The sequence below is a fragment of the Myotis myotis genome, unplaced genomic scaffold (assembly GCF_014108235.1).
Source record: "Myotis myotis isolate mMyoMyo1 unplaced genomic scaffold, mMyoMyo1.p scaffold_m19_p_11, whole genome shotgun sequence".
Taxonomy (NCBI): domain Eukaryota; kingdom Metazoa; phylum Chordata; class Mammalia; order Chiroptera; family Vespertilionidae; genus Myotis; species Myotis myotis.
The window spans coordinates 34,611,161-34,626,809 of record NW_023416315.1 but is presented as its reverse complement, the minus strand read 5'-3'; the positions used below and the strand labels follow the sequence as shown (position 1 = coordinate 34,626,809).

The window sequence follows — 15,649 nt, the reverse complement described above, 5'->3', positions numbered from 1 at the left end:
GCAATGCATTGGATAATTTTTCACTTATTAGCCATTTTTATTTTCTCTGTTTGATTTTCTGATTCTTTATACATTTTACTTATGAATTATGTGAATTCTTCATATCAGGAACACTATGTTCCATTGACATCGAGACATGCATTTTTCAAATTTTCACATCTCTGACATTGGGATACATCTTACAATCAATTGCATCTTTATAATTGAAAGTATTTTTTTCTTTCTTTTTGGCACAAAATATAATGGGCATTTAACAATCCTTGGCATCTTAGGAAATGAAATATGATATTAACTCTTTATCAATCATGTTTATTTCAAATAGTTTTCCCAGTTATTATTTAACTTTCATTTTTGTTTTCTTCTATATGTGTCCTTTATTCTGTATTTCTGAGTCCAGGTCCATCTCCCATTTTTAGTTATCCTCCAGGAAGAATCCACTCATTATTATACTTTCCATTTTGCCCAGAGATAATTACCAAGCCTACATTTTTCAGATCCACCTGACCTTTCACTCTTCAGCATTTTCAAAGCTTTTGGGAAGTCTCAAGCTATTTAAAGTGTTTAGTTACATATGCCACTGCCATTATCCTATCCTTTCCTTTTCACCTTCTGCCTCATTCTCTCTCCTTGACTTTCTGCCATAATTAAAATATATATATTGAGTTTGGTATCTTAATGGCATGTTCTTAATAGTTCTTAACTGCAATGAAAACTACTTTTTCTGTGTGCTTGTTTGACCTTTTATTATTATACTAGAGGCCTGGTGCATGAAAGTCGTGCACTGGGGTGGGGGGGGGGAAGTAATCCCTCAGCCCGCCTGCACCCTCTCACAGTCCAGGAGCCCTCAGGGGATGTCTGACTGACGGCTTAGGCCCGCTCCCCACGGGAAACCAGCCTAAGCTGGCAGTTGGACATCCTTAGCACTGCCGCAGAAGCAAGAGAGGCTCCCACCACCACTGCACTCGCCAGTCGTGAGCCTGGCTTCTGGCTGAGTGATGCTCCCCTTATGGGAGTGCACTGACCACAAGGGGGCAGCTCCTGCATTGAGCACCTTCCCCCTGGTGGTCAGTATGCATCATAGCGACTGGTTGTTCTGCCATTTGGTCGATTTGCATATTAGCCTTTTATTATATAGGATTTCAAATGCACTCTCTGTGCATTTCTGGCCCATTAAGGAACTCTTTAACATATTTAATATTGTTTCCAACTTATATACTTTATTCATATTTATCATTTAATGAAAGGTAAGTACCTATTCAATTGTCCGTGGTTTGCTGCATTTTCCATATTTCAAACCCCTATCTGTGTCTGCTTCTGCCTCATTATTTATAACTATTTTATTAACTTATTTCATAGAGTTCTTTGCTCTGCTTTGGAAGGTGCTTGTTCTCAGTGTTTACATATGGAAAACAGTTCTACTTGTTCCCAATTGGAGCTTGAATTGACTATTTGCTGGTTAAATTATTCTTTCCACTGTAACATTCAGTAGGCTTGGCCTCAAAGGTTAGGGTACCACAAAGCAAAGACTTAATGGTCCATAAGAAAGGCATTTGGGGGCACTATTAATTAAACTTAGGTATGGCTTTATTTTTGCTTCATGTTTGACTGATCTGAAAATTGAGCCGATGATCTCCAACTCCAGTAGTGAGACTGACATAATGCATCCCAGAAATTTACTTTTGTAATTTTTTAATCGTTCAATTGTTGTTGTTTTTTAATAAGTATGGTTGGTATAGATTGGTTATATTAGTTTCAGGTGTACAATGTAGTGAGTCAACATTTTTATACCTTACAATGTGATCACTCCATTAATTCTAGTAATCATCTGTCACCATGTAAACTCATCACAATACTGTTGACTATCTTCCCCTTTCCCTTTATACCCATCCCCCACTCTCTCCCTTCTGGTAACCATCCCTTTGGTCTCTGTTCAAACAAAACAAAACAAATAAATAAACAAAAACAGACTCATAGAAACAGGAATTCCCTCCTAAGGAAACTCAGCCCCAAAGGATAGCAGCTGTTAGCATTTTATAAACATGTTCCTTACTTTGTCACCTTTTATTCCTGGTTTACCACATTCTCCACGTACACCCTAAAAAAGAAATAAAATAAAATAAGACATTTGTAGTTATTCAGTGTTATGATTTTCCTCTTAAGGATTTTCCCAGCAGAATCTTATGACATAAGCATTCTGATGGATTATACCCAGTTTTATCCTCAATCCTGTAGGTTGTTTGGGCATTGAACTCTGAAAAATTTTATCCATGAGTCATCTTTAACTTGACAAAATCAAATCACTGGTACCACTTAATGAGGCTTAACATTGTTGAGAGATGGATGAAATTAAAAGAAAAGCTAAGGTTTACTGAGCATCTACCATATATTATATGCCCTTTGCATGTGTGCCTTAACTGAATCCACAGTATAGGCCAATGAGATCAGTTTTAGAATTCTCATTTTATAGATGAGGAAACTTAGCTCAGTGAGATAACTTCTCTCCATCATAGAGCTAGGAAGAAGAATCAAGATCAGAATCCAGGTCTACCCAGACTCAGGGCTGTGTTTCCACAACACCATGCTCAGTACCAACTTTGATCGAGTAGTAGCTTTTGCCTAGAGAGTGTGAGGGAAGCGTCCTGAGACCATGTCATGACTTGGTAGGGAAAGGAGCCATGATGGATGAGCAAGGTCTGCTATGAGAGCGAGAGAGCGGGGCGAGGTGGCCAGCACACTATGCATTTTCCATCATCATTCTCCACTGTCCTGCCTTTCCTAGAATATTAATGAAAAAACTAACATATAAATTATGTTTCACAGTTTATTATTAATGGTATTTTAGAAATTAGCTTGAGTTCATCTGACACCAACTGTCTGAGGTAGATATTTTTAGCCCAATTTTACAGTATGAAATTTTGTGATTCAAAAAGGTTAAGTAACTTGCTCAGGACTTCTAAGACTTCTAATAGTTGAACCAAAATGCAAAAGAGTCTATTGGGATAACAGCTAAAGTTAGAATTTCAAAGAGCTTTCATATATGTATATATTCTGAGCTGCAGACCAATTCATATTTTTAAGATAAGGCAACTCAATTGGAGATGTACTTGAATACACATACTAGCCCATGACTCCTAGTCCAGTGCCCTCACTACTAGTTTCTGCTTCTGCTGCTGCTTTGTTTTCTATGTGCTGCTCTAAGTGTGCTATTCAAAGTGCCACTGCACAATGACATAAGGGACGTGCACTAACATGGACTTCAGTGCCCTGCTTCCTTCATCAGGGAAGTCTTGCTATGAAAAATAAATGTCAGCTGAACTAAACAGTGTACTTAGTGGTCTATTGGATTTATATTTTGGTGGAAACTTCCATATTTCCACAAAATAGCCACAAACAGTTCACAGATTGACAGCCCGCCTGCCCACCACACTTTGAACAGCGGCTGTTCCAAGAAGGGTAACCAGCAACTATGGATGCACAGTATGTGCCAAAGCCTTTATATTGTTGTTAATCCCCACACCAGCCTTGCCAGGGAGATATGTCTCCATTCACAGATAAGGAAAATGAGGCTCGGAGAGATTAAGGAACTTCTCCACGACCACAAGCTGAGTCCGTCAGACCCTCAGGTCCATGTTCTCCATTAGCCACCCACAGCTGAACAAAGCTCACTGCCACGGTCTGTAGGTTCCTTCCCACTTACTCCACCCTTCTGCCTAGGGTGCTGCCTGGGGTAGTGCTGGCACTGGAGTAGGAAAGAGGAAGGCACGATTCTTAGGTCCAGCTATGCCTCTGTTCAAAAGCAATCTATTCTCTCTCTACATCATGTGAGTCAAACTGACCCAGGAAAAACTGAGCCCTCTCTTAGGACAAGTCGGACATTTACTTCTGAATGCAAATGGAAAATCACTCTTGAAGAATCTATTAGAAGGCAATTAATTTAATAATGTTGGATGGGAATAAAATGAGTCAACCAGCAAAATATCAAAGAGAAAAGTACCATAAATACACTCCAAAGTATTTTGGCCAGAATTCACATTCCATTAGTCCAGACAGATTTGTTCGCTATAGGGTCCTGGGGAACAGCATTTGTTGGGGGGAGAGGGGTGCAGATTTCCATCAATTAAAATATTGTACTCATGTTATTTGCCTTTGCAAAGGCATTTTCTTTTTTGGTGTGATCATTAGTCCCAGTGGAATGGCCACATGACACAGTTCCAGAGAGAAAGTGCTTCAAAAAGCTGCAAACAGATTAGCTCTGTTCCCAGCCTCTGGCTTCTGATGCCACTGCTCCTGCTGAAATTCTGGTTTGAATGTCGGTGGGTCAGGGTCGCTGTGCTCTGACAGCTTGTATTTTCCAAATGCGAATTCCTCCAGTGAATCTATAATTCCCCAGAAGTTTAAGTGAATATTGTCTTATATAATATACATAATCTTCCTCGTGTTGATAGTTAGCTCGTTGTGTAAATCATAATTTTTCACAACTACATATGGGACAATTTTGTAATCATGGAACTTTTTAAACTTCCCCACATTATCATTTATTTCCTGTCTCTTCCTGATAGCACCTTACACTTACAGACCAGCAAAAAGCAAACAATTTATTGTCACATCCATTATTTCGTTTGAGTGTCTGAAAATTAGGGAGGCCTGGATTAGTCCAGTTCCATTTGGGTGATGAAATAGACACTCCAAGAGGTTGAGTTTCCAGGTTCTTATGGCTAAGGGCAGAATCACGGCATTTCTTACACTCTTCCTCTTTTAGGCCTAACGTTTCCAGTCCCTGGGGATATATTTCTTTTCCTGTATGAAGGTTTACCCCTAATATGTGCAGAGCTCAGGGATGAGGACAAGCAGAGGCCCACATACAATGTATCTAAATAGTTGGAAGTTATAAATCAAGCTAATAAACTAGTCATGTTCTAGCTTCCTTTCTTGACAAATAAGCCTTCAAAAGACATTTTAAATCATAGAATTTTGGGATTCCTCAAGAGGTCCATGCAGGAGTACAGCCCCAGCCTAGAGCCTAGCCCCCACTTCACTTCCCACGTCCAGTTCCTTCCGCAGCAAAAGATGCTGTAAGTGTGTGTACACGGAGGTGCCCACACAGCACAAGGCTGCCTCCAAGGCTCCCTCCTATTCTAGCAAACAGCTCTGACCACTTTGCAAGGATTTTTGGGGTCTTGGTTACCAAAGCATGACCTAGGACCTAGGCCATGGGGGCAAAGGCCTCCTGCCCTGCAAATCCTGGCTCTGAGGGTTAGGAGTGGGGGCACAGTTAAATTACTTATGCGAGTTAGTTTTCTTTAAGCAGGGCCTCTGAAGTGCAGGCCGCTTGCCCAAATCTGAGGGTTGTACCACCTGTAGGATGGAATGGATGGTAAGGATGTGTTCAGATTTCAGACAGAAGGTCTGATAATAGACCAGTAGCAGACTTATTAATGAACCATTAAACACTCTCAAAGGTTCCTGAGCCCCAGTCCAACTTGTTTATTTCTTTTGAATCAGCCTGTTAACTTCTTTTGAACTAGTTTGATCAGTTCCCTAACCTGTAATTTGCAAATAATCTACCAACCCATTCCTTTCCTGTGTGTTTGTCAAATTTACTCCCTGCTACAGTCTCTACCCAGATGCCTAACCAAACTCCGTGTTTCTTCACTGCTTAACAAACATAAATCATCTTTCTCCTATAGGAGGGCTAGGTGCCTAGGTTTTATAGGAAGTTAAGCAGCAAAGGAACAAACTAATTGCAGTATTTCTGCATCAGTTTGTACATGGACACTTTTCATTTGGATACCTGTGCTACATGGCTGTTAAATTGGGGTTCTCTGTTCATGTCTGCAGAGCTCAGAGAGACTACATACCAATCTCAGGCACCTCCCACCCCTTACAATACACACCCAGATCTTAAGTTGTATTATTACTAGAGGCCCGGTACACGAAATTCATACACTGGGAAGCTGGGGGGGAGGTCCCTCAGCCCAGCCTGCGCCCTCTCACAGTCTGGGAACCCTTGGGGATGTCTGGGGGGAGAGTGACAAACACACGAAAGGAATGGGTTGGTAGATTATTTACAAATTACAGGTTAGGGAACTGATCAAACTAGTTCAAAAGAAGTTAACAGACTGATTCAAAAGAAATAAACAAGCTGGCAGTCAGACATCCTTAGTGCTGCCATGGAGGTGGGAAAGGCTCCCACCACCACTGCTATACTAACCAGCCATGAGCCCAACTTCTGCCTGAGCCACCAGGGGGCAGCTCCTGCGTTGAGCCTCTGCCCCCTGGTGGTCAGTGCACATCATAGCGACCCGTCATTCCACTGTTAGGTCGATTTGCACATTAGCCTTTTATTATATAGGTTTTTTGTGTCAACATAGTTAAGACTGTATTTGCGAGTTAGGAAATCCCGACTTACAAAAATAAAGGAAAGGAAGTTTTATTCAGTACATCAATGCAGTGATGTTTCTGGAATCTGGTCTATTTGCTATTACAAACTTACCTTCTCACCCTTGTACCCAGGAATTCCCTAATTAAAAAAAAAAAGAAAAGAAAAAGTGAAATATGATATTAGAAGGCATAGTTAGAGGAAGTACTTTATGTTTTTCGTTTATAACATACAATAAAACACCTCTGTAAAGTCTTGGAAAATAAAACCGTATAGACTAGGCTATTTTTCTTTGCACTTAGGGACTGTGCATTTACTAAGGAGAAGAGAAACTAATTTTCCATGTATTACATTTACTTTCAGTTCCAGGTATTTTTTCAAACCCAAATTCTTGCCCTTTGGCCTGAAACTGAAGAAGAGACTAGACACTGAAACTCATTGTACAAATGAAGACCTGCAAGGGTCCTTTCAAATTGTTACATTGACTTTTAAATGAACTATGAGCAATCACAGCTGAGAATTTTTCACAGGGACTGGTAGAGAAATTGGCTTTGAGAACGAGCTGGAATAATGAATGTCCTTTAAAATGTGCATAAATGTTTATATTCTTTATGGTCCCTCTTTCACATTCAGTCTAGAATATAAACATCAAGGAAATGAATGGTTCCTTTTTCTACCCTAATGAGACAGTGAGCTTTGATTTACTAAATTTTATCTCATGCTAAATAAGGGGCTCCTTTGCTCCTCTTGGGAACCCTGCACAGCCCTCTCCATATGTCACTGCCCATAAGCTCCTGAAGTAATACAATGGTGAATAAAAAAGGGACTGGGAGTTACCAACTTTATACAACAGCAAGTCTTTTTCATATAGGATTTCATGTCTTCTTCATACAACTGTAGTTTTCAAGTATGAAAATGGACTTGTAAGACTGATTTTAAGTGGGCTGTAGAAACTAGTGGCATAGAAAACTATTCTTGCAGTTACATGTAAGTCAGCCTACAACATTTTGTTCTGTGTGTGACTTCGTTACAAAAGTAAAAAGGAAAACTTCAAGGAGGAAAGAACGCTTCTTGGTCAAATGAGTCGTCACTGAGAGATAGAAGATAAAAGTGGAACTAATCCAAGATATTGTTGCTGCAATTTAATTCATTTTGGGGAATATTAATTCACATAAGTGGCTTAATTTTTAGGATGGTGCTTAAAATGAAGGCTCATGTATAAACAGTTGAATTAGGGTCTTTATTAAAACAATTCGTGTTAGCAGCACTAAAAAAGCTAGACTTCTGATCTTAGGGAACTTGGGGTGCTTTCCACCGCTTACATCATACAACCATAGTTCAAATTCTGTCATTACTTTATGTTAAAAGAATTAAGACTGCATTTTAGAAGGAACCAATACAGTTTCGGTTTTTTTTTCTTTCTGAAATCTCTGGTTCATTTTATTATTTGGTTGCTATCAGTTTTCTTCCTTACTTCCTTTCATGGCATTTTTTTTTTTTAAATTTCAGAGATGACGGGAGAGGGAAAGATGGATAGGAATATCAATGATGAGAGAGAATCATTGATCAGCTGCCTCCTGCACGCCCCCTACTGGGGATTGAGCCCACAACCTGGGCAAGTGCCCTGACCCCAAATCGAACCCTAACCTCCTAGTTCATAGGTAGATGCTCAACCACTGAGCCACGCCGTCCAGGCTTTTCATGGCATCTTAATTATTAGTTTTAAAATATCCAAAACTGCACTTGTGGATCTCTGCCAAAATTGTTTCTGACTTTCCTATTTCTATTAATGGTATCATCATATTTCAAATCACACAGTATCAAAATTTTATAATCATCTTTTCTTCCTACTCCCCCCTTACATTCCTTTAATCCAGCCAGTTAAAATTATCCAACAGCTTCCACTGCACTATTTTACATCCACTCTCCTGACCCAGGCCAACAGGTGCTATGTGATCTAGCCTCTGCCTGCTTCTGTAGCCTCGCCTCCCACCCCCTTCATCAAGTCTGGCTTCTTTCCATTTCCTGAGTCGGCCAAGATTGTTCCCACCTCAGAGCCTTTGTCTCTGCTGTTCTTTCTGCCCAGAACATCCTCATGACCTTGTTTCATATTCCCATAGCACTTCTCACTGACTGAAATTCTTTTTCATTCATTTGCCTATTTATTGCCTCCCCTGCTAGGACACTTTGTGCAGCAGGGACTGTCTGTCTTGCTCACTCCTGTATCTCCAGCACCTAAAAGAGGGCCCAACACATAGAAGGTGCTCAATAAATATTTGCTGAATATATGAGTTAGAGTGAATCCCCACATCCTAGCATTTCTTTCCTTTCATGGTTCTCACAATGTCCTCTTCCTTTCTACTTTGTCATCATTGTAGCCCAGTTCTGTGCAATAGAATGGGAGCTCCAAATGGGAGTCCCATATGTCATTTTAAATTTAGTGATAGCCACATAAAAAAACAACGGGTGAAATTAATTTTTAATAATATATTTTATTTATCCCAATAGGTCCAAAACACTGTCATTTCCACATGTAATCGTATACAGAATATCAATGAGATCATTTACATCTATTTTGGGGATACTAAGTCATCCAAACTTGGTGTGTACTTTATTTCTAAAGCATGCCACAGTTCAGGCTGGCCATGTTTCAGCTGCTCAGTAAACACGGGTGGCTGGCGGCTTTCATATCCTCCAGAGCAGCTCTAGCCAGTTCCCTGTTATTTCTCACATAGGCTGTAGCAACAAACCTTCTAAGTGCTTCTTCCTTCTGCTAATTCCCACTTAAATTTCTCTTTTAGAGCCATGCCAGACTAATCTTCCAAATACACAGTCTTGGGTCATATGCCTCATCTAAAATCTCAGGGGAAGTGCCCATCACCTAGCAAAGCCGAGACCTTACAACCGGCATAGAGCACCCACTCTTCAGGCACCCTATCTCACCATTTCCCAACACACTGCCTTACCTCTGCCTGCTGCTCATGGAATGTCTGTCCCTTCCACCTTCCTATTCTGTCTTTTCCTGTCACAATACTACACCCTTTGGGGGGTCATCCCATAAAATCTTCCCTGCTAACTCCAATTTCTGAATTCCCATAATACTTTGTGCATGCAATTTTCACAATATTTTGACACTCTGCTTCATGTAGTAGCTATTTTAAATCTTATCTCTCCTCTGAGATAATAAATATTTCAAAAATATAAGTGCTTTGTCTTAATTTTATTTTCACTTAGTAAGCATGCTTTATATAAGGAAGATAATTAAGAAATGTTTCCCAAATAAATAACAGAAATTTCTGAACGGATTTCCATTGAAATTTGTAAACTGTCCATCAGATTCTTTCATAAAGTTAATTTTAAAAAATGATGAAAGCAGTTTTTAAAACCTCTGGGCTTTCACCCAAGGAGACACGGAGAGGAGAGAATTATCATGGCCTCCTTTTGTTCACTGTATACTTCTCTGCTATTTACTACACTATTGCAATTCTAACCCAAATGCTAATGAAACATTTTTCTGTAATTATCTTTCATGATAGTTCCAGAATTTTAATTTTCTCTTTATTGAAAAAACAATACAAGAAGTAAAGCAAAATATTTTTCTTATTTGAGCCTTTCACAGGTGTCCAATTTAGTATCAGGGAATGTCACGTGGTTGACCACTCCTCTCACCATCTGTCTAATTGCTTGTGTGAAACATCACTAGTACCCGTCGATATAAATCATTTTTGCACTTGCACTCCAGCGGTCAAAATGGTCAATTACAGAATCTTAGCACCCTGGGATTACTTCCTTAGGAAGGAATCCAGTTGTGTACATACCCCTGGGCCTCTTTCTCCAGGTTCCCCTTTTTGAGCATCACCCTGTGACAAACAAAAAACTCAGTCAGAATTCCACAGCCATGCAGAGGGACTGATTGCTCGATAAAATGCGTTATTCAGAATTCCCAGATTAGCAAGGCAAGCCAGTGGGGGGAAAATTCTTTGGCCTTTCCCATTGACATTTTCACCATGCAATCTAGGGAAGAAAATAGCAGCTCAGATAGCTTTAGCCCTTTAAAGTGAAGCCAGATGTAGAGGGTGCAGAATCCAGGTACATTTTCACAGCTAAGGCCAAGTCTTGCATCCCAGTTTAACAACACAGCCATTGTTCTCAAATATAGCATTGTACCCACTAGGAGCCAGCCACTCTGGCTTTTCTCCAAGGGGCTTTTCCAAATGTTTTCCAAAATGTCTTAAAGAGTGATTGCTTGATTTCAGTAAGACTTAGGAAAATATATATTGTGGCACAAAATTACAAGCCAAATAAATGAAATGTGAACATAGACTTATAACAGGTATTGAACAAAACAAAACACAAAGAAGACATAATGTCAATTTGAACCCATATGCTAGTAAGGTGAGTGTAGGGGTGTGTGTGTGTGTGTGTGTGTGTGTGTGTGTTTGTGTATGTGTGTGTGTATGTGTGTGTTTGTGTATGTGTGTGTGTGTGTGTGTGTATTACAAAGATGCTTTACATTCCCTTTCTTTGACAAACATGCAATTGAGAAAAATACTTTCATGCATCCAACTTATATTTTTCATTATCTCCCTAAGTATATTCTCAGAAATAAGTCATCGGGTTAAATATTTTAATATCCAGTGCCTCTTATGTAGTGCCTAATTGCTTTCCACAATGTGCCACATTACCTTTGCAATGAAGAGCAAACTAGTTTCACCGCCATATTGCTATCACTAGTTATTATGATTTTAATACTGCTGTGTTAACTGTTATAAAAAAGAAATTTTTAAAAAAATTTGAAACACAGACTAAACCAAATTATGTGAACTAGAAAATTGATCTCTTCCCTGCCTCAAAATATAACCCAACAACCCTGAATGCCAAAGTGTCTACAGTGTGAATTATTTGTATTAAAGGGTACCTCAGTATCTCTATTTTAAATTTCATTCACTTATATAGTAAAATCAAATGTTTTTATATTTCTTTATTTACTGGTTTTATTTCCTCTCTTGGAAATTATTTGTGTCCTTTGACCAATTAATTATTAGAAGCTTGATATTTTCTTATTCATGTCATTGTCTTTATGTACTACAGAAATTAACCCAATGTCCATTGTATTTGGTAAAAACATTTCCATATATGTTTTTCCTTTTATTTTAATCATTATGTTCATTATGCATAATTTAGCCTTAAATTTTCACATAGTTATATCTACTAATCTCTGTTTTGTGATACCTTCAGTCACTCTAAAAGTTGGAACACCATCATCCCAACAATGATCAGAACAGATCATTAAAAATAATTAATCTATAATTTTTTGATGGGTACACAAAGAAAAGATTTGAGAAAATGCCTGACGTGTGAAAGAAAATCTGGTGTTTTTTCTATTATTATTGTAGATCAGTTATCTACAAAGTGAATCTATAAAAACATAAGTGTCTATGTCAGTCTGACTTGTAACATGTCTTAATAATTCATGGACATTGTACTCATTAATATGGGACATCACTATTTAATTACAAGCTTCTATTTGTTGGGTTCCAAGGTTTCCTAGATGTTTTGACTAAAACGGCCATTTGTTACTCAGAATTTGTAAATGCAAGCTAACAAAAACCAGATAGCTAATGTAGGAAATGAACATTTTGTATTTTTCACAGAAATCATCAGATTTTTGGCATTGACATATACTGCAATGCTCTTAATTTTTCTTAATTTTTGTTCTAGAAATAAAGTTAGAAGAAGACACACTGATTTAAAGGAAAGCTGTTCATTCATTTACCAGGTTTCCTTTTGGTCCTCGCTCACCTTTGATACCCGGGTTTCCATGGGTACCCTAAAGGCAAAAAGGAAAAAAGATTATATTGAACAGCCATCCTGTTAGTTTCTTAAACCCTACAATAATTTCTGATCAGCTTTGTCCCATAAAATGAGGGAAGATTGTAAAAAACAAATACTTGACCTACCAAGAAGAGAGTCAACTCTATTCTCTCCTTTCCTATATACCAGGAAAACTGCACTGTCTTGAATAGGCTGGTTCGCTAGATTATCCAAAAAAGGATAATGTCTCTCTCTCCTTGATATCCAAAAGACAATCTCCAAAGACAGAAGAAGAGAATTCTCCAAATCTTATTCCAGAAAGGTGCTTCATTTTCTTATTCTCAAGCCATCAAAAAGCTCACTTTTCTGAGAACTGTTTTTGGGGGCACCCAATGAATGTTACATGACACAGTTCTTTATCCTTACTACAACATGGGACTATCTCTTCTAACAATATTGATTGACTGAAATTGTCAGGTTAGCTCAGTTATGGCAAGTTTTGCTACTGTTCATTCTAAAACATAATTGAATATCACAAGTAAACCTTCCACTGGTAATCCCTTGGTGTAATAATTATAAACCAAGACTTTATAGGAAGGGAAATTTAAGCCTTTGCTTTGGCTAAAATCAGCTTCTACTGGCCATCACATTATCATGTAATGTATCAAACTTTGTATTTTGAAGTAAAAAAGACAAATATCCCCACTTTCTAATGCCTTGATTGGGAAGAAGCGTTGAAAACGTATAAGCTTAGGACTCAAGTCTCAAGGTAACATGTGTCATAGGCTAAGAAGTTCACAGCACGCATTTCCCTTCCCATCCCCAAATACAATTGTTAGTTCAAACATTTTACCCATGCACTTTTGTGAAATATCTCTACTGTGCTTCTGAACATTAAGGTTTGGAATCAAATAAAGGAAATACTGAAAAGGAAGCATAGATGCTATCGGATGATCAGCTATTAGAGAAATGTTCAGCATCTCCAGTCATCATAATGCTATTCCATGTCACAGAATTCACTCTAATCCCCAAGGCTCCCTGACCTGGGCTTCCTCCATACAAGGCCATGCGGCATTGCTCTTAGATGAGTGTAAAGACAAAGAGGTCTGTGTCGCTTGTTTCCAGGTGGAACAAACAAAGCTTTGCCTAAAGCACTGAGTGTTTGAGTGATCTTTTTATATTTTCACTTCAGTATTGAGAAATTCTGGCCCCAATTGCCACATAAGAAGTGATGCTGAAATAACCTTTGGGGGAACAATTTAATCACTTTAAACCTTAGTTCAGGTCAGTAAAATCCCAGGCTTATTCATAAGGACAGAAGGTATCCTTTTAGGAACAAAAGAGAGAAAAAACATTTCCTTTTTTGCTGCTTTTTGCACGCAACTGCTTTTCAACAGCACAGAATAGTCCTGGTATTTTCAAGTGTGACTAGAGTGATCATTGCTAGGACTTCCTGACTTGACCCTAAGCTCAAAGGAGAAATATACTCACCGGAAGGCCTGGTTCGCCTGGATCGCCCTTCTCACATTTACAAATCTTGGGTTCACACTGAATCATTAATGAAATACAATATTAACACATAGTGAAACAGAGCATTTCAAATCTCATTCAGTACATTACTAAATGAAACTCTTCCTTGAAGGAATTTTATCTTGCAAGTTTATGGAGATTTTGCTCTTCCTATTAAATTCTTCTAGGAAAATTCAGACCTCATAAGAACATAATTGAATAAGCTAAAGTATTATTAAACATTGCCTTGGTTAAATTGAAGAGGCCACCTATCTCTTCACATATATATATATATATATATATATATATATATATATATATATGACATCTAGTTTAAAAATGGGAAGGATAAACATTTTCAGTGGACTCTTGGAATTTCTGCTGTTTCTCTATTATATAACACATCAGAGCTCAATAAAATACAAATATCAAAGAGTCCTTTACTCAGCAAAAGAAAACATTTGACTTAAACCATATTTAATCAATTCAAAATGCACATTTTTCCTCATGATAGCATCTCTGAAATCAGAGAGAGTTCAGTCATGATGAAATTGCTATTTTCTGCATTAGCACTTCAACTTACAGAATGAAATGGAAGAAAACTCCAGAAGCACTACTGTAGCACGCAAGAAATGCTGGATCGCCAGTGCTTTTGACGGAATGGACACCAGTATTTTATAGAAAAACTAGTGCATCAATGACTCCCAGACAAAAAGTGATTCAGCAGATTTAGACTCTGAATGTGAAGAAATTTTAGAAATAACCAATTTATCTTGTTTATATATTTTCATATATGTATGTACAAAAGCAATATAGGGTCTAAAAATCTATGTCTAAATAAATCTAAAAGGACTCTTTGCATAAGTATAAAATGAAAAATCGTAATTAAGAAGGCACTATATCATTGTTTAATTACCAGAGTGTTTTCTTGTCTTAATGGCACATAAAAATGGTTTATCTGAACACGTATAATTCAGTGAAATATGGCCTACAAGGTTTGGTTGGCTCCTATTAGTTTATGCAATACTAGAGGCTGGATGCACAAAATTTGAGCAAGGGGTTCGCCCAGCCCTCACAGCCCTGCCTACCTCAGCCGGCCCTTGGCTGTGTCCAGAAGATTGTCCGGACAGTTGTTCTGCTGTTTGGTCTAATTAGCATATTAGCTCTTTATTATATAGGATTACATGTAAATTTTCTGATGTTAAATAAGCAGTTTATCGAACAAAGTTCAGACGTTCCAAACTTTTTAATGTTAAGAAACACATGCTCAGTACTTGAGTCCTCAGAAAGCTGATGGTCATCTCTGTGCTAAGTAATTTACTATCCAACAAATATGGGCCAGCTTCCTCTGCCACTGTCAGGAAAAATGAGCTTAAAGTCAATCAGCAGGCAGCAGGGGGCAACTCTGCACTCTGTCTCTTAGCCAGGAACACTCTCCCTGACCCTGCCCATTACAGGCACACCTCCCAAAATGAAGGACTCCCCCACCCCATACCCCGAGTAGTTGGTGTCAGCGACATGCTTAGAATAAAAGAAGTCATATCAAACTAAGCAAAAACTATGTCATTTGGTTATCATGAATTTCTAAAATCAGTCTCTAAAATCACATTAATTTTTTTTCTAATTTTCCAACCTGCAGTGGATATGGTGGCCTAAAAGAAATTAGATGGTGTAGATGGTGGCCTAGAAATAGAGTGGCTCTTTTTAAATATAGTTAAGCATTTTTTAGTCACAACTATCTCCAAATGTGAATTATAATGATGATTTGATAATGTGAGCTTTTGGAGTAATTCAAAGAATGTGGTTCTTACCTTCTTTTCAAACAAGATGTCCTAAGAGGGAAAAAGAATGAAACATTAACTCAATTCATGGTTCTGCTTCCAACTTCTCATTAGTCTTAATTATTCCCTATGGGATATGCAATTTCTACAAAGAATAGCAATTCAG

At 38.2% G+C, this 15,649-nt stretch overlaps 1 protein-coding gene across 2 annotated transcripts in view; it reads right to left on the bottom strand.

The window, feature by feature from the left end:
* The window catches only part of COL28A1 (collagen type XXVIII alpha 1 chain), a 145,704-nt gene that overhangs the window by 115,875 nt on the left and 14,180 nt on the right, over positions 1-15,649 (bottom strand). For both annotated transcript variants that reach the window (XM_036328086.1, XM_036328085.1), the window contains exons 4-9: positions 15,514-15,534; positions 13,685-13,741; positions 12,156-12,209; positions 10,198-10,239; positions 6,494-6,520; positions 2,051-2,095 (exon numbers count right to left, since the gene is read on the bottom strand). In XM_036328086.1, the coding sequence (XP_036183979.1) occupies positions 2,051-2,095; positions 6,494-6,520; positions 10,198-10,239; positions 12,156-12,209; positions 13,685-13,741; positions 15,514-15,534 (246 nt within the window). The remainder of the gene's footprint in view (positions 1-2,050; positions 2,096-6,493; positions 6,521-10,197; positions 10,240-12,155; positions 12,210-13,684; positions 13,742-15,513; positions 15,535-15,649) is intronic.